The sequence below is a fragment of the Petaurus breviceps genome, unplaced genomic scaffold (genome assembly GCF_028583685.1).
Source record: "Petaurus breviceps papuanus isolate PSGF00001 unplaced genomic scaffold, PetGlider_PUasm1.0 90825, whole genome shotgun sequence".
Classification (NCBI taxonomy): Eukaryota; Metazoa; Chordata; class Mammalia; order Diprotodontia; family Petauridae; genus Petaurus; species Petaurus breviceps.
Window position 1 is genome coordinate 6,665,123 of NW_027187353.1, and position 20,257 is coordinate 6,685,379.

The 20,257-nt window shown below is 41.9% G+C and overlaps 1 protein-coding gene across 2 annotated transcripts in view; it reads right to left on the reverse strand.

Annotated features, from left to right (window-relative positions):
• NEO1 (neogenin 1) overlaps nucleotides 1-20,257 on the reverse strand; it is a 279,673-nt gene that overhangs the window by 12,502 nt on the left and 246,914 nt on the right. For both annotated transcript variants that reach the window (XM_069071219.1, XM_069071217.1), the window contains exons 21-25: nucleotides 19,049-19,117; nucleotides 9,613-9,760; nucleotides 4,356-4,594; nucleotides 3,583-3,675; nucleotides 30-188 (exon numbers count right to left, since the gene is read on the reverse strand). In XM_069071219.1, coding sequence (XP_068927320.1) covers nucleotides 30-188; nucleotides 3,583-3,675; nucleotides 4,356-4,594; nucleotides 9,613-9,760; nucleotides 19,049-19,117 — 708 coding nt within the window. The remainder of the gene's footprint in view (nucleotides 1-29; nucleotides 189-3,582; nucleotides 3,676-4,355; nucleotides 4,595-9,612; nucleotides 9,761-19,048; nucleotides 19,118-20,257) is intronic.

Here is a 20,257-nt window from a genome sequence, read left to right on the forward strand (position 1 = left end):
CTCGCTGGGCCTCAACACTCGTCTCTCACCTGTAGAATTAGCCCTGTCTGAATGGGACAAGGATGTGCCAATGGGCCATGGGCTGCCCTGAAGGTAGAGATGGCTGCGGGTCGGAGAAGCGAGGCTGCTGGAGTGGAAATGATGGTGAGGGTTATCGAGGGAATGGATGGGATGGGCACTAATCACGGCTGTGGATGAACACAAGACAGAAAAATGCTTAACATACCTGCACAGACACACATACATCACAACAACATTACAACCAGCCACTTCCCTCCCACGTGCAATCCAACAATTCAAGGTCCTATGAAAAGGGATAGTCATCTAATGATTTGCATTTATTTTTATGTCATCATATTTCCTTTGTTGAAAACTACTTGTAATACAAATACTAATTTAGCTGTTTGTCACATAATGCAAAGGTATATAAAAATAGAAATTCTTCCTTCATGAAAATTATTAAACCACTGTGCTATTTTCTGGCTGATGAGCAACACACTGGCTAAATCTCAGCTGAATGTATGAACGGACAGTGGTCCATTTGTAACATATATGAAATGGTGTAATGTGGTACCTGACGTGTAACCCAAGAGGCTCCTTCTATTGCCAACAACTTAACAAGCAATCCCAAGTAGTGGCAATTCACAGGAAGAAATGAGAATCTCTAGGTTTAATTTAAAGACATTACTGTTTTGAGGTTTGACTGGAATCTTTCCTCATTTGCCTTATGGGAGCTTGCAATGAATTAGCCACTTTGGATAAAGAATCCAAATTTCTAGTTTAGGGGAATTTCATGTACTTTTGAGAAAATGAATATAATTCTTAGTAAAAGATTTTTCTATATATGAACCAGGCTCTGTAAAAGTGAGCCAAATACTCAAGAGAAAGAATAGTCATTATGAAATTTTAAAATTCACTTTCTCAAAATGGGCAGCTAAACAACAACCATATAAAGGGAATGACTAAGAACAAAATGACCAACTTGGTCAGCAAAAATATTTTTTCTTTCTTTTCACAGAATTTAAACTACAAATATAAAGCATCCTTTTTTTTCTTTGTATAAGGACTCTGTGATCACTGTGATTAAGCTTAATTACCTTTCTCAGACTTAAGAAAATGACTTGTCTTCAGGGTAGTGCTTAGGGAGTTGTTGGGTCTCCATTTCTAATACTTATTCAGGTAAAAACAAGTTAAAATGGCCATCAAGGGCAACCTTGAAGAGGAACAATAGTTAAAGAATTGTAGTATATATAGTCTGAGGGTGAGTGAGTAGAGGGGACAGCCCTATACCCCAGCTTTGGGGCTGCTGGGGAAGGCTTAGGTCTGGTCCATTAGACCTTAGGTTTAGAAGGCCATCTTTAGCTCCTTCCCCGCCCCAATTCCAAATCCTTACCTAGAAGTCTAGCTGCCAGCCACAGGGCAGGAGTCCCCATAGTTTGGAATGCTGGATTTGCTCCAATCAAACTATCTAAGAGAAGTTGCCTAGAGCAGTGGAGCTGGCTCCAGACCTGCCTCTGCCATGTCCTTGCTGGGTGACCCTGGACAAACGTCAGGGCCCCGGGCACCTCCCTAAGAGTGGGTGCTGATCCGCACTGTTGGAAGGAATCACCCAGGGAGTTCTTGCACCAATGAAATCACAGGTTTTAGAAAAAATTAAAAGGCCATCTAAGAGGAAGACACAGACCAAAGACTGCAGCTCAGTTTGGACCCTGTGCTTTTCTTTTAAATTAAATACACATTTCAGGGATCGGGATGTACACTAAAGAATAAAAGCCTCTAAAAGTCACAGGGACAGAGCAGCAGGGGAGCCGGAAGGCAGTGTCATTCCCTGAAACTCTCTTCTTTAAGAGCTGGGCCCAAGAACACTGGAATTTATCATCAGTGGCAAAGAAATGTTGCTTTCCTTCCAAAGCATTAGCAAGAAGAAGACACAGGGATAATTCCATGGACTTGTCATTGGAAGGCTCAGGTTCAAAGTCTTGTGGTTATTGAGACACCTCACAAAAGGCAAAGCTCATTTCCAATAACTCTCTTCTTTCACAGGGTATTTCTGTGATCTTAGCCCCTACCTAACCACCATGTTATACCATGTTACCTGTAACAGCTGCTGTATTCTAGAGGAGCCAGGTCAGCTGAATTGTTAGCACTCAATAGTACTCAGACTCCTGAGGTCAGCCTTTGAGAGGACCCCACTTCACTAGTGGTCAGGAAGAATAAGTGCTTCCTGGTTTAAGATGAAGCATGGCACGGCAGGATTCTCAAAACTCAATGACAACAGGGACAATAATTAGATTATTGCCATAAGGATTATTGAATCAACAGGGATGACTCATATCTACTCTTTCCCTTTACCCAACAGTAAAGTATAAGAATTAAATCAGCAGACTTTATACTTAAGCATGTTATTTCTCTCCCCAAATAATCAAAGAATAAAGCTGACCACCTTTTCCCAACATAAATCAATTAGGAACAAATCTGGAAATAAGGATGATCACTACTTTATTTTTTAAAGGAAACACTAGGGTGTGTGTGTGTGTGTGTGTGTGTGTGTGTGTGTGTGTGTATGTGTGTGTGTGTGTGTGTGTGTGTGTGTGTAAATAATGAATTACCATTTGAATCAAAACCAAAAGAAACTGAAATTTATTGATAAATTGCTTCTGAAGATGTAATGAATGACGTGAAAAAAGGGACATGTCAATGGTTGTGGGGTACCAGTGAAAGGCAAGTCCTCGTACTTTCTCTGGCTAGATGTTGGACTGCCAAAGACAATTTACTTCTCTTCACTTCCACATAGAACACTTTTGTAGGTTCTAGTAGATAGCTTTTCTTGAAGAGAAACTGATAGCTAATGTACAGACTCTCATTCAGGCTAAGCAAGTTTTTAGGATCTAGCATCAGACATATTTACATGTAGATAGGAGGAACTTTTTAATGAGCTTATTGAGGAACAGGGTGAGAATGACTTTCTTATTACTGGGAGAAGGATAATTCATGATTATTCAATTAAAATGGTTTCCCCATGCCTTTAGAATGGGTACTCCATGCCACAGTAAAAAAGTTATTTTTCTCAAAATTAAGAACCTTACTGCTTCTAAAATAATAAAATATTCTTAAGAAGCTTATTGGTATTTAGCAGATATTTGGAAGGCTAACCTCTGTTTAAAAAAACCCAAACAAACAAAACAACCCTTGCGTTCATGTATGCTGATCCACTTTTTATATTTCCCCATCATGTGCTTCTTGAGTGGCTGGTCAGGTCTGCTTTTAATGTGGACAGTCTCTTCCTCTGAGGCTGTGTCCTCATGTGTCCTCACTACATAAGAAAGGATGATTACCTCAGTGGTTTTTAAACCCTTGATTTAAAAATTCCAGGTGAGCAATGCTTGCTTACAAAACACTATCAACTTTAGACTCTTGGCAGGTCTTTAATTGGCAGGTGGTTAACATTCTTGCCTTAAGCTCTCATAATTAAATTTATTAATGAACATTGATGTTATGGTAAAATTAAGTTAGGTACTGATACATAGCTCTTTCCAAATCTAGCAACACACCTTATGAGTTAACAGAATATTCTCAACTTACGCTGGGGTGGCTGAGAGTCAAAAGGCATCATCATTTTTGGTCTCATTCCTCGCCTTCCAGCCAGTGTAGACATACTATCCTCTGACTCGTGCCCTAAACACCAAAGAGTAAAGTTAGTTACAATCTAGTAGTCAGCTCAGTAGTACAACTTAGAAGTTTGATTAGAAATTATTTTAGTGATGAACCAAGAAACATGGACAACACTGGTTAGTTACATTGATGAACAAAGTGGCTTTCAAAATAATGCTGAAATAAAATGTCAACGAATGAGAGAAACTCAAGATAGCCCTCTCTGAAAAACAAGTGGCACCGAGGAACACCACATTCTCTTCCACTGGCTAGAAGACTGATTACATGGTTCTATACAAGTATGCTTATGCGCTTTGAAAATAGGGCCTTCACAGAATGGATCACTCTTGGGTCAAAACATTCTAGCTGAATCTTAGGAGAAGTGATGGAGAAGACATGAGAATGTGTTATGGGTATTGAATGATCTTTTCCTTTCAGTAAGTTTGGTGAGATCAATCTTGTTAAACAAAGTGGGCAGGGAAGCTCACTCCCTGCTGGCTCATCATTCATAACAAGTTAGTCCCAAGACCACCTATGGAAATGTTCTGTAACCACATAGATTTTATGGAATCAATTTTTCAAACATTGCCAAACCAAAACAAACAAACAAACCCCAAAACCACCTATAAAGAGTTGAAGACAATTTTAATAAAAACCTATAATGTTCATACAAGGGAAAAAATTTTTCACTAAAAAAATAATACCTCTATATGAATTTCGTCTTTGATGGATATTGCTGTCCATGGAATTATCAACAGGGGTAATGTCTTGGGAGTTTCGTGGGATTGGGGTATCAGTCATGATTGGGTTCGGGTCTGGAGACTTATCGATGGGTTTTAACTCCAGCCTCTCATGATGGATCCAAAGGTCAGGAGGTTTGACATCTTTGGAATTTCCTTTGTATTTATGTGAGCCATTCACAGATTTGCAGGCAGCTCTTTTCCTATGGTAGAAAAATAAAAGTATAACTAAACAAGCAATCAAAACTCCTTATAACATTTTTCTGTCAACAACAAAAAGATCAGATTCCTATATATAATGTGTAAACACAAAATCTGATCATTTAAGATAGGCAACAAATAGGAACTGGCTGTTGGAGTGGAAAAGTTTACATTATAGAGAGAAGTGAAAATTCCAGATCAGAATTTGTGTTAGATGGAAAAATGTTTCAGTGGATGTAGAGAATGGAAAGGAATATGGAAATGACCTAAAATTCTATAAGGGATAAAGGATTGGAAGCACTTAAGAATGAACTTGTAAAATTACACAAGGAAACACTTAGAATAACGAGGAAAAAGAAGGATATGAATTTATTGGCTAGTTTATATTTTCAAAGTCTGTGTTCAGCAGACAGAAGAAAAGGCAGGTGAAAGGAGAAAAGATATAAAAGTAGCATACAGCTGTGAGAAGTGGAGACAAACACACTGCTGATGGAGCTGTGAACTGACCTAAGACATAAAACAACTGGAAATTAATTTGTCCCCTCTGACCCTCTGATTCCGCTTTTTTTTTTGGAGGGCAATTGTGGTTAAGTGACTTGCCCAAGGTCACATGACTAGTTTTTGTGTTAAGTGTTTGAGGCCGTATTTGAATTCAGGTCCTCCTGACTCCAGAGCCAGTACTCTATTTATTCATTGCGCCACCTAGCCACCCCTATCTGATTCCACTTCTGGGAATGAACCCCAAGGAAGCAAAAGCTTCATATATAACAATACACTCATGGCAGCGCTCTTTGTAGGAGCAAAACACTGGAAACAAAACGTAATGCGATGACTGGGAAATGGCCGGTCAGCCTGTGGTGGGAGAGCGGAAGACTAGTGTGCTCATACCCTGCAAGAGAGGAAGTTGGGAAGGCTGCTGTGAGCTGATGCAGAACCAGGAGAAAGACGCGCACAGTGAACACTAGAGTGTAAAGGGAAACACAGCAAAGAGACAGCGGGATCCAGACGGTTCAGGATGTTGAGTCTGGTCTCAGAGAGCTGGGGATGGCCCCCTTCATCCTGCAGTGACTGCTGTCTGCACTGTCACTGTCAGCGTTAGTGGCCATATGGCTTCTTAGTCCAGCATGGGAGTGTGCGCTGTGCGTTTGTGTCTGTTGGCGGGGGGAGGGGGAGTGGATGAGAAGGGACGACAGTTTAAAAACCAAAATCTATCACTGAAACCTTTTAAAGAAGCATGAATGGCAGTGTCAGCAGTGCGAAGGCTCAGAATGTGCTGAGTGAGGAGGCTGAAGAAGGGTAAGTCAGATGAAAGGCATCACGGGCACTACGGACTCAGTGAGAAGAGACCTCGGGTGACGCCAAGTCAAACCTCCTTGCTCTACAGATAAGAAGACTGAGGCACAGACAGGCTAAGAGGCGTGCTCAAGGTCACAGAACCAGTGTCTGCAGCAGAACTTGAACTTGGGTCTTCTCAACTCCAATCCAGGCCACTTCTCTAAAAAGGCACAAGGCTTTTTTACTTTTTTAAAGTGATAATAAGGAAAAGCTAATCGAAAGGGGTGCCAGACAATTTACGAATGTGGCTGTGATGGTGATGTAGAAGCAGGACTAGGTAACTCTCATTTTACTTCTGTCTTCTCTGCTAAGAATGACCATCTCTAGACTGGAAAAGGCTGAACATAAATGGCGACTGGGGAGTTAGAGCCCAAGATAACCAGGGTGGACACAAGAAGGCAAATGGCTGTGCTTATCTTGGAGTCACCAAACCCAGACCAATGGCTTCCAAGGATACTAAACTGTTCGATAAGCCTGCTGGGCCATTGTCACGACTGGTGAAGAGCAAATGCCTCTGTTTTCCAAAAGGGTAAAAACAGTGGAGCCTATGCACTAGAGGCCAGTAAGCTGATCACAGGCTACAGTTTCCATGCAACTGGCTGGGGATTAGAATTGTTCTGCTTGGCTCCAGAACATAGGCTTAGGAGGAATGGGTATAAAGAAGCAAATTTCTGGTTGATGTAAGAAAAACCTCCTAATTGTCAGGACTAACCAAAAGTGGAATAACAGGTGCTCTGGAAAATAACAGGCTCACCTTCGCTAAAAGTCTTTGAGCAATTGGTATGGTTTCGAGCAGACTGCCTCTGGATTTCCTTCTGAGATTTTGCAACCCATTTTTAACACAGGGGGTACAAGTGAGCTGGGTCTACAGATTCATCATATATATTTGCTACCTAGTCTTTTTTAAAATTATGAGCTTAACATCAAAAAACCCATTATTTTCATACACAAAGTAGAACAGAAAAATAAGATTATGTGTGAAACCACAAACCTCTATCATGTACACCTTACTTTGAAAAATTATATATAACAAATTGAATATATTATTTGCAAAGCTGTCTGGCTTTTATGTTTTCTTCTGTTTTCTTTGGTGCATTTAAAAATGCTTTTAATAATCCTCTTTTCTTTGGGAGGCAACATTATAAGTAGAAACATCTTCTTTCTGCCTGTCACTGTCTTCGGACCACTATCTATAGTACTTAGTCTTTTACTAAATACTTTCTAACCTATAGGTTGTGTGCATGATGTCCAGTTTATCTATTTTTTTTAAAAGCATGATGGATATGCCTATCTGATTTTAGGTTTGAGGTAAAAAATGGAGCTCAATATTTTAAATATTGGCAATGGAATTACAGTAAATGTTAAGTTTATAGGGACAGATTAATCAGTCACCAAATGTAGAAGATAATCTCCTGAAGAAAGCGCTTAAAGTGGAAAGAAGTTTAATTTTAAAAACTTTAACAAAATGGAGAAAATGAGAGATAGCTATCAGAATATATGTCAAAGGAGACCAAGAAAAAGCGAGTATTCTCTCTTGGAAAATGATTCTAAGACTAGGAAGAAAAGAGAAAGGTGCAGAGGCAAAAAACAAAGAAAAAAACACAATGACATTCAAAATAATAACTCAGAAAAAAAATTACATGAAGCTACCAGTAACCATTTGTGGGGCTTCTAAAAACAGAAAGCACATCCTCTAAAATTTTGATTCACATTGACTGAGCACATTAAAGAAATCATGACCCTTCCTGCAGGCTCCCAGAAAAGGTCCCCTGGGCCAGAGCTGTCCTAATAATCATTAAGAAGAAACTGTTTTTAAACATTTCTGGTACTTTTAAGTAGCACACACAGAATGACTAAAAGAGGATGCTTGGGCAGTAGGCTTAGGCACGTCAAGGTCTTGGGTGGAAGGTTAAAGACTTAGGCTGATGGCTGTAAGGTTAGATAACTGCAATCCAAAGTGAAGGTGATTGAAAAAAAGATTCTCTATAGAACCAATCTCTTTCTAAGAGAGGGACCCAAATGACCAGGTCATTATCCTGAAACACCCCAAACATTTCATGGTTCTTGTTGATAAGCACTCTCCCACCTTTTAAATTTCCTCTTCCCAATCTTACTTCAGGTCCTAAAATTACACAGTAAGCCACTGAAAGCATCATTTACCATGATATCTAGCCAATAATTTATAACTGATGCTAATTATATATAACTTTTATTTGTTAACACAAGTAGTTCTTCCAAATATATATATATTTACTTTCTGGAGGGAGGAAGGCAGGGCAATTGGGGTTAAGTGACTTGCCCAAGGTAACATGGCTAGTTTTGTGTTAAGTACCTGAGGCCAGATTTGAACTCAGGTCCTCCTCACTTGAGGGCCAGTGCTCTATTCACTGTGCCACCTAGATGCCCCTCTTTAAAAATATTTTAAACATTGTTGGTGGAGTCGTGAACTGATCCAACCATTCTGGAGAGCAATTTGGAACTGTGCCCAAAGGTCTATAAAAATGTGCATACCCTTTGGCCCAGCAATACCACTTCTGGGCTGTATCCCAGAGAGATCATGCACGTGGGAAAAGGACCCATATGTACAAAAATATTTATAGCATCTCTTTTTGTGGTGGCAAAGAATTAGAAATCAAGGGGATGCCCATCAATTGGGGAATGGCTAAACAAGTTGTGGTATATGAATGTAATGGAATACTACTGTGCTATAAGAAATGAGGAGCAGACAGACTTGATAATAACCTGGAGAGACTTATATAAACTGATGCTGAGTGAGGAGAGCAGAACCAGGCAAACATTGTACACAATTACAGACACATCGTATCTGTGATGACTGACTGATAGACTGGGCTCCTCTCAGCAATGCAAGGTTAAAAGACAACTCCAAAAGACTCATGATGGAAAGGGAGATCCATCCACATCCAGAGAAGAATTACAGAGACTGAAGGCAAATTGAAGCAAACTACCTGCTCTCTCTCTCTCTTTTGTTTTGTTCCTTCTTTCTCACTGTTCATTCCATTGGTTATAATCCTTCTTTACAACTTGACTAATGTTTAATGTGAAGGTATTTGTAGAACCTATATTGGATTGTGTGCCACCATGGAGAGGTAGGGGCAGAAAATTTGGATCTCAAAAGCTAGTGGAACTGAATGTTGTAAGCTAAAAGCAAATAAATAAATAAATTTTAAAAACTATTTTAAAACTAGTTTATATTGGCCTTTCCTCCATTAGGTGAAATGTGTAAGGTTTGACTGTATCCTACAGGTTACATACTTATGTACTCACATGTGACTTTCTAAAAAAATTTGGTGTACTTTATGAATATGTACACACAAATGAATTACTTACAGGTCCAAAAATATCTAAAGGAAATTTAAAAAATTTTCTTATCAAATTATTCATGGACAAACTCTTACTTGATTTGCTATTTCCTAGTTAACCTATCCACTGGAATGAATTTTGTTCCTCCTCCATACATATCTAATGAAGTGACTCATAAGAAAACTGTACTTTGATGGCGCTCATTCCAATGATGCCAATGACATAAGTATTCCTTCTCTTAAAACAGACAATGTATTCATGCATTATCCTGCTATCCTCCTGATTCTTGTCTGTACTGATCCTCCCTTCTCCTTCCTTCCCAGCTCCAACAAAGACCACTTTGGGCTAGGGTGGGCATGCTTACTTCTTCTGGTGCGAGGCAGTACGGCGAGTGCAGAACACAGCAATGATCACCACCAGCACAATGGTGAGGACACCGATGGAGACGATGATGACCAAGAGCATGTTACTGTCTAGAGAGGAGGTGGGACTTCCATGAGGACTGTTACTACCTGAAGGGAGGAGAAAAAAGCATATTGGTCAATGTATCGGGGAATCCGTAACACAGACAGGACAATGAGGAACCCTGAAAAGCCTATTGCAAAGTCTTCCTACACTGTCCTCCTTGAACAGAAAAAGCCCCACCTCTGGTATTTTAGAGCACACAACTTGTACCATAAATTAAACCATATTTCACTGACTTTCTGAATAACATAATGATAATAAACTGCCAATAGCACACATATACTACTTAATGGTTAAAAAAACACAGTTCTGCACTCTCACTTGGTCCTCACAATAGTGCTGGAGTAGCTATGTGAATGTTATTCCAAGTTAGAGCTTTCACAGAACACAGAGTTAGAGGACACCTAATGTGACTGTGGTCACAAGGCCCTCCTCATTTTACTGACGATGAAATGGAGGCTCAGAGAAGCTACCCAAGGTCACTTGGGTAAGTGAACAGTAAGGAACCTTATTTGGGGCTGACTCCAGGTCTTCTGATTTCAGATATGGTGCTCTTTCTACACACGAGGCTGCCTTTGATAATCATAATTTCAAATAAAAAAAAAACAACTTTTCCTCCTCCTCCTCCCAATTCTCAAATAAGTGAAATGTGGGCATTTCTTTCTGCTACCCAAGGGAAGTGCAGGATAGCGGATACCAAGCTGGCTTTGGAGTTAGGGAGACATGGGTAAAATTCTGTTTCACACACATGTGTTAAGTGATTGTCTCAGTGTCTCAGGCAACTAAGGTGTTAAACTACAAAATTATTTACCTTCATCGGGAGAAAGAGCTTCCTCCTGGACAGTTCCCTCTACCAATTAAATCATAGGTCTGGACCAAAAAGCAAATGCAGACTGCAACTTTCATATGCCTTCCCATTTCCTACCATAAGTTTGCCAACAACAGACCCACCCAACATGCTGGAACTGTTCCTATGATTCTACAAACAAGCATTTATTAAGTACCTACTATGTGCTACACATTGTGCTAAGTGCTTGACAAACATTATCTCATCTAGGATATCAATGAAACACAGAGACTGCCCATGGCTATCCTCTGCTCTCAGCCCAATTTCTGGCCTCCTCCAAACACATCATCAAAATTTCATCTGATTTTGTTTTAAGAAACACAGATTTTATCAAGTCAGTTGGCGTCTGTACAATGGGCTCATCACTTCCTTGCCTCCCTTTGTATTGTTGCTACAATAACAGTCTTCATGCAAAGATGTCACATGTCATGCCTGTGCTCAAAACTCCTCACGGGTCTAACTTAGCCAAGTCCCTCCATTTACCTTAGTGTTACCTGACAGGGTCAGAATACAGGGGCAAGCTCAATTGCTCATGGTCTGTGTACAAAATCTGATCTGTCCCTGGAAGGGGACACACAAGCAGAGGGGAGGGAGCCCCACGGCAAGCCCAGCAGTATAAGATGGATTCTTCTCAAATGAATACAGGATGGGGCAGCTAGGTGGCACAGTGGATAGAGCACCAGCCCTGGGGTCAGGAGGACCTGAGTTCAAATCCAGTCTCAGACACTTAACATAAAAACTAGTCTTGTGACCTTGGGCGAGTCACTTAACCCCAATTGCCCTACCTTCCCCCTTCCAAAAAAGCAAAAAAAAAAAAAAATGAATACAGGAGGCTCAACATCTCAGTCTCACTCCAGCCAGTTTTCTCCTCTCAGATCTAGTCCCTAAACCCACTGCATGGACTTCCAAAACTGTGCTCTGCACCTAATACTGCCTCTCCTTGAACTGGTACCACACCTAGGCTGCCTTCCAACCCTTCAAATCACACCCCTACACCCCATGGCTACTTCCTGAAACTCCTAAGGTGCTGACTTCTGTGAAACCATTATCGTTAGCTGCCCCTCCAGATTCCCTTCCCTTCTTAGAGCTGCAGCATTCCAAGGGCCTGGCAAATGGCTCCCTACTGGCTGCTTAGATCATGCAGCCTGGTCATTCATAGCACTCCACAGCTTAGCATCTTTAGGTCATGTTGTGGGCCTTCACCAAATTATATTACTGATGTCTTGAATACATCCAGACATCTTCCCCATCCATGCTTTTATTCATGCCATTTGTAAGACCAAGACATCACCCTCCCAATTACTGCTGAAAGGACCCACTACTTTAAGGAAACTCTGCAACCCCCTCTAGGACACTTTCCTTGATCTCTACCACAGAAATTCATTATTCTATTTCTTAGGACTTCACATAGCATTTTATGTACCAGCTATGTACTCAGAAGATGAAAAAAAACCTGTTGTATGAAATGTCTATACACAAACACCTCAAATTTGTGCAATAATCAAAATGAGCTACAGCTCCTAAGACCAAAAGAAACACTTGATCTCACAGGTATTGCTGAGACTTGGTGGGACGAAAGCCATAGTTGAGCATGATTCTGAATGAGCAGAGCTTATGCAAAAGAAACTCAGTTCTCTAATGTCGAGGTGGGTGTGGGGCCTTGCTGGTCTGGATGTTCTCCTCAATGTCCTGACCCCAAAGTGCCTTTGCATCATGGGTGCCATGTGTCTCTCTCCTTCCACGAATGTGCCACATGTGCTGGGTGCCTTCTCATGACATTTCAAGGACATGTGTGAAGCCCTTCCACTGTTCACTGTCAGTCAGTCAATAGGCATTTATTAAGTCTTTACAATGATCCAGCCACCGTGTGAAGCACTGAGGAACAAAGAAAAGGCAAAAAAGGTCTCTTCCCTCAAGGAGCTCACATTCCAATGAAGAAGACAAACTGGGAAATGCCTTCTGCAAAAGATGGGACTTCAAGGAAGCCAAGAGCTGGAGGTGAGATGACATCATTCCAGACAGAGATTAAGTAGAGCAAAGGCCTGGTGACAGGAGATAAGGGGGCTGTGTTCCACAGCAGGACTGTACAATGCAGGGAGGAAAAGATGGTGTAATCAGAGTGAAAAGGCAGGAAGGAGCAGAGTTGAGATGTTTCAAAGGTCAGAGAGTCTAGGGAGGGCTCCAGGGAGGGTGGGCACAGGGTCACACACACTAGAGCTGCATGCAGGAGATCAGCTACTGTCATGGATGGTCTAGGTGACAGAGGTCATGGGGGCCTGAACCAAGGCTGTCGCTGTGTGATGGACAAGGACATAAGGGAGAGAGGTGGTAAGAGTCTGGCTGTGTGGGGTGAGACTGGCAGGGCCTTGACAGGAAGAGTGATGTTCTGGGGGAGAGATGAATTCTGATTTGGACATACTGGGCATAAGATCCCCACAGGATGTCTGTGTAAACTGTCCAAGGGACAGATGGTGATATGTGACTACAGCTCACAAGAGCTATAGCATCTGGGAATCACCTACATGGAAACAGAAGCTGGTGAGATCCCCAAGAGGCCAAGTATTGAGTAGCTGGGTCAGAGCCAGAATAGGCCAGGGAGAGGAGAAATCACACGGTTAATGGACATGGCATGGATGAAGAAGTGGACAGGAGACCAAGAAAGGATGGTCAAACAGAAGAACCAGGACAGAGCAGTGTCATGAAAGCCCAGAGAGGAGAGAGAATCCAGGAGGAAAGAAGGATCCTCAGAGTCAAGAGGCAGCTGGGTGGCAAAGTGACTAAGAGGGCTGAGTCCGGAATCAGGAGCACCTGAGTCCAAATCCAACCTCAGATACTCACTGGCTTGTGACACTGGGCAAGTCATGTCACTGTCTGCCACAGTTTCTTCAACTATAAAATATGGACCAAATAGCACCCATTTGAGAGGGCTATCAAAAAGATCTGCTGAGATAACATTTGTAAAGCACTTGGCACAGTACCCAGCACACGGGAGATGTTCCCTTTCCCCCCTCAAAGACTGCAGAGAAGCCACGAAGGATGAAAACTGAGAAAAAGCCACTCCACAAAGGCTTCTTTTTGGATTGCCCATTTCCCTCACTGCACCCTTTGCTCCTGTCGTCCTCTGGAGCTCCAGACTACCTGCCCTATTTCCAGTCTGCTCTTTTAGCCACGGTCCAGGGAACCAAGTTTGTGGGGATGCAATCAAGCAGCTGGACAGACACAAGTGATCTTGTTTGTGCAGGTCAAATGACCTGGCCATAGACTGGATGTGGATATATAGGGTGAGTGAGGGCCAGAGGCCTAGGATGACTCCAGACTGGGAGCCGGGCAAAGGTGTTGCCTTCAACAGCAACAGTAAAGTTGGGAAGAAGGGAGAAGGTAATGAATTCTGTTTTGAATAGGCTGATTGAGATGCCTAGAGGATATCCAGTTTAACATGTCCAAAAGGCATCTCATGATGATCCAAAAGGATGAAGCCCAGGACAAAAACAGTGCACTAAATATAGAGATGTGGCAACCATTTGCATAGGTGGGCTGATGAGATCCTTGAGTGAGCAAATAAGGGGCAAAGTCAGAAGAAGGTCTAGGGAAAAGCCAACAATCAGAGGGACAAAGAACCAGGAAAACAGACCAAGAAAGAGGGGTTGGAGGAGAGGGGGGAGAACCAGGGCAGGAAAGTGTCACGAAAACCCAGAGAGGAGTATCTGGGAACAAAAGGTGGTCAACAACATCACACACTGCAGAGCTCAAGAAAGATGAGAACTGAGTACATCTGGCCTTTAAGAAAACAGTGAGAACTTTGGAGAGAGTAGTTGCAGTGGAATGATGAGATCCTTCTCTTGGATTTGCACAGGCTGCCCTGAATCCTTCAATGGCCACCTTCCCTGGGGCTTTGAAGGCTTCGGGGAGCCTTCACTAGCCCCCTTGTTGTTGGCACCCCCCCCTTTTAATTTTCTCTAATTTACTTAACTGCTTGTATGTCTTGTCTCCTCTACTACAATCTAATGCACACTCTACAAGGGAAAGGACCTAAAAATGTTTCATCGTTACCTTTGTAACCATATTGCTCAGCATGGAGCTTTGCACAGGGTAGGTGCTTAATAATGTTTGAATAACTGAATTAATGTACAGTACATTTATTCAATGACCTATTTTCATTCTGTCCCCTCTGGTCTCCATGCCTTGACTCACATCATCCTAGACCCAGGATGCTTTTTTACCTGCTCGCTAAAGCTCCAACTTTTTTCAAGGAATAAGACCCACTTCTAGCACCTCATTCAACATATATGCCAGAAACATAAAACACAGAAAGGGGAACTTTCCCTAGGGCAAAGCACATGAATACTTGTGAGACCTCAGAATTTAGAGTTGGAAGGAACTAGTCATTCTCTTCACCTACTGGTTTAGTTATCCTGTTAAAATAGCAAATGGGGTTAGTTGGGTGTGCCCTGCTCTTGGCAAAAGCTACTGCTTTTCTTTCTACATGGTCTGTATTTATAGAGAATTTATAAAGCATCTATTGTGTTTAGCCACAAATCTGTGCTGAGCTAAGCACTGGGGGATTTGAGAACAAGAAAACAAGATGGTCCTGACTCTCAAGGTGTTAATATTCTAATGGGGGCAAGCTAGAAAGCTGGGGGCAGGGGCAAGGCAGTCAGTGTGGAGCAGTTTGGATAATGTGACAGGCTGAAAGTGAGCAGCATGGCAGATGTTTCCAGTGATCTGGTACTTCTGAGCAAGGGCTTGTTTGTTAAGTCTCAGATGATCCATTCTAGACCTTCCCTGGAAGTAGAGTCAAGCCCCCTGGCAGCAGCTCATGGCCTGTGGTTAGGAAGCCCTTAGTCAGGTGCTATAACAATTTTACCTAGGATGATGATGATAATGGTTATTTTTTTAAAAGCTGGATATTTGTCCTCTATCTTGCGATACCTCTCCTGTTTTCCAAATATCATTGGCTGTGGCTCAGGAATACCTCTCCCAGTTCTTTCAGGACCTGGGGATGCAGTTCATCTGGTTCAGGTGACTTTAATAAATCAGGGATCTATTTAAAAAAAAAACCCAGGGATGCCTGGGTGCTTTCATACTGTCTCCTTATGCATCCTGATCATTAACCCTCCTTCATCGTCTCTGTTCTGTCAGAGTCTTTGACTTCAGAGGGAGGGGGGAATAAACATTTATTAAGGAAGCACCTACTATGCCAGGCACTATGCTAAGTACTTTTACAAATATTCCCTCTTTTGATTCTCATGACAACCCGGGGAGGGAGGTGCTGTTGTCCCCATTTCACAGTTGAGGAAACTGAGGAAGACTGAGGTGAAATGCCTTGCCCAGGGTCACACAACTGGTCAGTGAAATGGATGCATCACGGCACTCTTCACATGGCACATATGTCACAAATGTTGAACTGAACGGGTTAATGCTGTAAGTGAGTGGTCTACGCTCATTTTGTAATGGGGTGAGGGGGCAAAACCTTTTTCATAGAAGAATCTTTTATTCTTCCAAAGTGTTAAGGCCACTGAGAAGCGCCTCACATCATGGCAGAAGTGAGGGAAGAGGAGAGGAATGGTTCTCTCCAGAGTTACCGCTCTGCTCCCCATCTTTCCTGGCCTCTTTGCACCATCTGGCACTGCTGACCGTCCTCTCCCCAGGATGCTCCTCCTTCTCTGAGCCTCTGGGACACAGCTCTTTTTCTGGTTCCCCCGTGTGTCTGTCTGCTTGTTCCTGCTCTGTCTCCTTTGATGGACAATCATCTATATCATGCCCTCCCCTTTACTCTGAGTGTACCCCAAGTCTATTTCTTGAGGTATGGTTTTTTTTGTCCTATTTTCTTTCTAGTTCACTTTCTTGGTGACCTCTCATGGACTGAGTTACATTATCTCAGTACAGATCTATTCTTAGATCTGTGCTACATTTAAATTTATACTCTATTAAAAGTGCAGTAAGACTTTTGGGACACCTGTATCTCCACCCCTAGTCTCCCTTCCCCAGTTCCACATCACCACTACTGGACAATCTGAATGCAATGTCCCACAGGCAGAGCAACACATCTAAACAGAGGTCATTACCTCTCTCCCCAAATTTGTCTTCTGACCTTCCCTATTTCTGCTAAGGATGCCACAATCCTTCCAGTCCCTCGGGTTTGTAACTTGGGGGTCATTTTCAGTTCTTTATTTTACCTTAACTTACCTATCCAAATTAGCTGCTAAGTCTCATCCCTTTCTTCTACACCATCTCTTGCCTCTTTTCTCCTCTCTTCCCTCCCATAGATGTCAACATCCCAGTCTAGGCCCTCATCGCCTCCTGACAGCCTCCTTGCTTTCTCTACCTCCAGTCTATCCCTTTCCAATCCACTCTATGCTCACCTGCTGAAATGAGCTTCCTAAAGCACGTGTCAAATAATGTCACGCTCCTATTTAATCACCTCTAGTGGTTCACTATTACTTCTAGCATCACATACAAACTCTCCATCGGCACTGAATCCCTTTACAACATGGCTTCCACCTTCTTCTCCAGCTTTACTGTACCCTAGTCTCCTTCATATGCTGGAGTCCAGCCCAACCCTCCATCTCTCACTAGGTATTCTTGGTTTTTGTCTCTCTGTTGACTGTTCCCCATCAGGCAATGCTTTGCCTGCTCCCTGCCACCTCTTGGAATTTCTGTTTTCCTCCAGATCTCAGATATCCCACATTTTGCATGAGGCCTTTCCTGGGCAACCCAAATGCTAACACCTTCCCTTCACAAAGCCGACTTGTATATATTTTGTATGTATCTATTTATGTGAATGTTGCCTCCCCTGATAGAATGTAAACTCCAGGAGGGTAAGAACAGCTTAAATTTTGTCTTTATATTTTTGGTGCCTAGGGCACATAGTTGTCAGCTAAATAGCTCAGTGGATAGAGTGCTAGGCTTGGAATCAAGAAAGACCTGAGTTCAAATCTAACCTCACTCTTATTAGTTGTGTGACCCTGGGCAAGTCACTTAACCTCTGTTTGTTTTAATCTGGAGAACGAAATGGCAAATCACTCTAGTATTTTTGCCAAGAAAATCCCATGGACAGAATGGTCTATAGGGTCATAAAGAGTCAGACATGGCTGAATGACTGAACAACAACATGGCACATAGTAGACATTGATTAAGTTTAGCAATAGCCTCTTAACTGAAATAAGGTCATGGGAGCAGCTAGCAATCCTGCATTGAACCAGACTGGGCATTGAGATCAATCTATCAACTGTAATTGATCAGTCAAGGAGTAAATGCAGAATGCTTATAGGGCTCAGTAACAGAATGTCACAATCAGAACTGGTTAAATATGTGCGTGATGTTATTAGAGATATCTCCTGAATTTGCTGTCTTCTATCCTGTCAAAGAGGAATCCCTAATTTCAAGAATAAAAGATTCATGTTGTCTTAAACTAATCAAAGTGTGAGTCCCCTGGAGGGTAGAAGGACTGAAATAAGCAGTTTTGACTGAATGCTTCAGAATGTATACTATCATTAACATTCTAACTGGCCAAGAGATTTCTTTTGAAAGGTGGCATTACTTAGCCACATGCCTGTTGATGCCTCAGTTGATCTCAGCTGACCAGCAACACTGACCTGTGTAGAGCAGGGACTAGAGCAGACTCAGACCACTATGACAGACTTGAATGCAGGGCTTTTGGTCATGGATTCCTTTGTCAGTCTGAGGAAGCCTAGGGACCCCCTTTTCAAAATAATGTTGTTTTTAAAAATTTATAATAGGAGGGGTTAGTGAAAATAAAGATATATTTTCTTCCCATTTAAGTTCACAGAGTCCTTGAAATCTATCCATGAACCCCTTGGAGAAGGGGTAGTCAGTGGAACCAGATTAAGAACCCCTGTTGTCAAAGGAGAGACAAAGGAAAGAGGGGCTATTCACTCAGAAGTATTCAATGTTTTATTATTACATTATAGAGAACAGTACTGAGAGAGACACCACTAACTCTTAAGAAACATATTAAATACATATTATCTGACAGAAGGGGCATGTTATAATGGAAAGGAGGCTCACTAGTCTGAGTCCCGGCTCCATAACTTCCGTGTGCACTTGAGAAGGTCATGGAACTTCTTCAAGCCTCTGTTCTCTCATCCACAAGATGGGAACAAGATTTGCCCTGCCTAGCTTCTGAGGGCACTGGGACAACCATGGTAGATAACATGTTTTAGACAAAGAAGTGATGTTATTGGGAGACAGCTTGGTAAAGAAAACTGGACCAAAACATCCCAGGACCTGGCTCTGAGTCACAAGTCCAGGGTCACAGAATTGGGAAAACTGGGATGAGAACCCAGGCCTTCTATTTAGGATTTTAACTTAATATTCTGTCCTTGTTGGAGTAAGTTATCAATTTTTCAAACATGCCCAAGTCCAGAACTTCTAAATATATGGAGAACAGGCCCTAGAAGAGGCAGGTTCGTGCCCCAGAGCACTTCTCTCACCTGCTGATCTGAGCTAGGGGAGTGGAAGATCTTACCGCTTATGGGAGGCTTGTAATCCGATCCTGTGTCCGGCAGCCTGCTTCCTTTTCCTGAAGCCCCTGAAGCTGAAGAAGAAATCAAGCAGGAATCACTTATTGAGAAGCTTCTTCTCGTTCTACAGCATGATGGCTGAGGAGCTTCTATGCTATTTTTCATTTGAGGAACCAGGGAGTACAGAGCTGTACATGGGTGGCAAGTGTCTATTTTCTATGGAATGGGTATTCTGTCAGTTTTCCATGTGTAGAAAGGCTCTCACATGGAGCTCTATTACCCTGGCATCCGGAAGGAATTTTCTGGTACAGTTTGGGAGAAATTTTACATGACTGTCAAACACTCCATAAAGATTATACAGGGAATGAGACAGTCCTTATAAGGAAAGAAGCTAATTAGTGTAAAAAAGAAGCAATGTTTTCACTTGGTTTTGCATCGCAGTGTCTGTGACCCCCTTTCCATGGGAAGAGCAGTCTATGGGGCTTGCCAAAAAAGGACAAGGTCCTTCCCCATATCACCCCAGTTTCAAAGTAGTCCCTTAAATTCATCTAATACACTGTAAAAATTCTAACAAGTAAAGCAAAGGAAATCACTAGAAAGAAATTCGTGGACCAATCCTGATTTTTAAACAGTGTTACACTATAAAAGCTGTTATTCAGCACTTTACCACCCACCATTCCTGATATTACTAACTTATGTCTCTTGGAGAAGGCTTGATAAAAATGTAAAGTTAAAGGTGTCTCTGATAACAGCTCTCCATGCATAATAAACCTAGAAGGAAAATTAAAATCATATTGCCCCCTCCCCCCATCACATAGGCAGAAAGCAGCAGGCTTTAGATGCAAGAAAGAACAGGTTTATAGAAATTTAAACAACAAGAAATGTAAAAAGTTAGAACTCCTTCTGAAAGGTAACTGGTATGTGTTACTTAAAGAAATCCAGCCTTGAGATCGACAGAAAAAGCTATCTTTGAATCACTTAGTAGAATAAATTTGAACATCTCAATGTTTTCCATTAGATTAAAGCTAGAGTTTTGTAGCTTGAATGTAGAGAAAGATGAATTTTATTTTAATTGTGGAGAAATGGGGGAAAGTATCCTAGTACTGGAAAACTCATTCCCTTTTTGTTTTACTCTCTCCTTCCATACCATCCTTAGACTTGTTGCTCTGTTACTAAGACTAACAAAGATATCTACCAGAGAATTTAAGAATCTG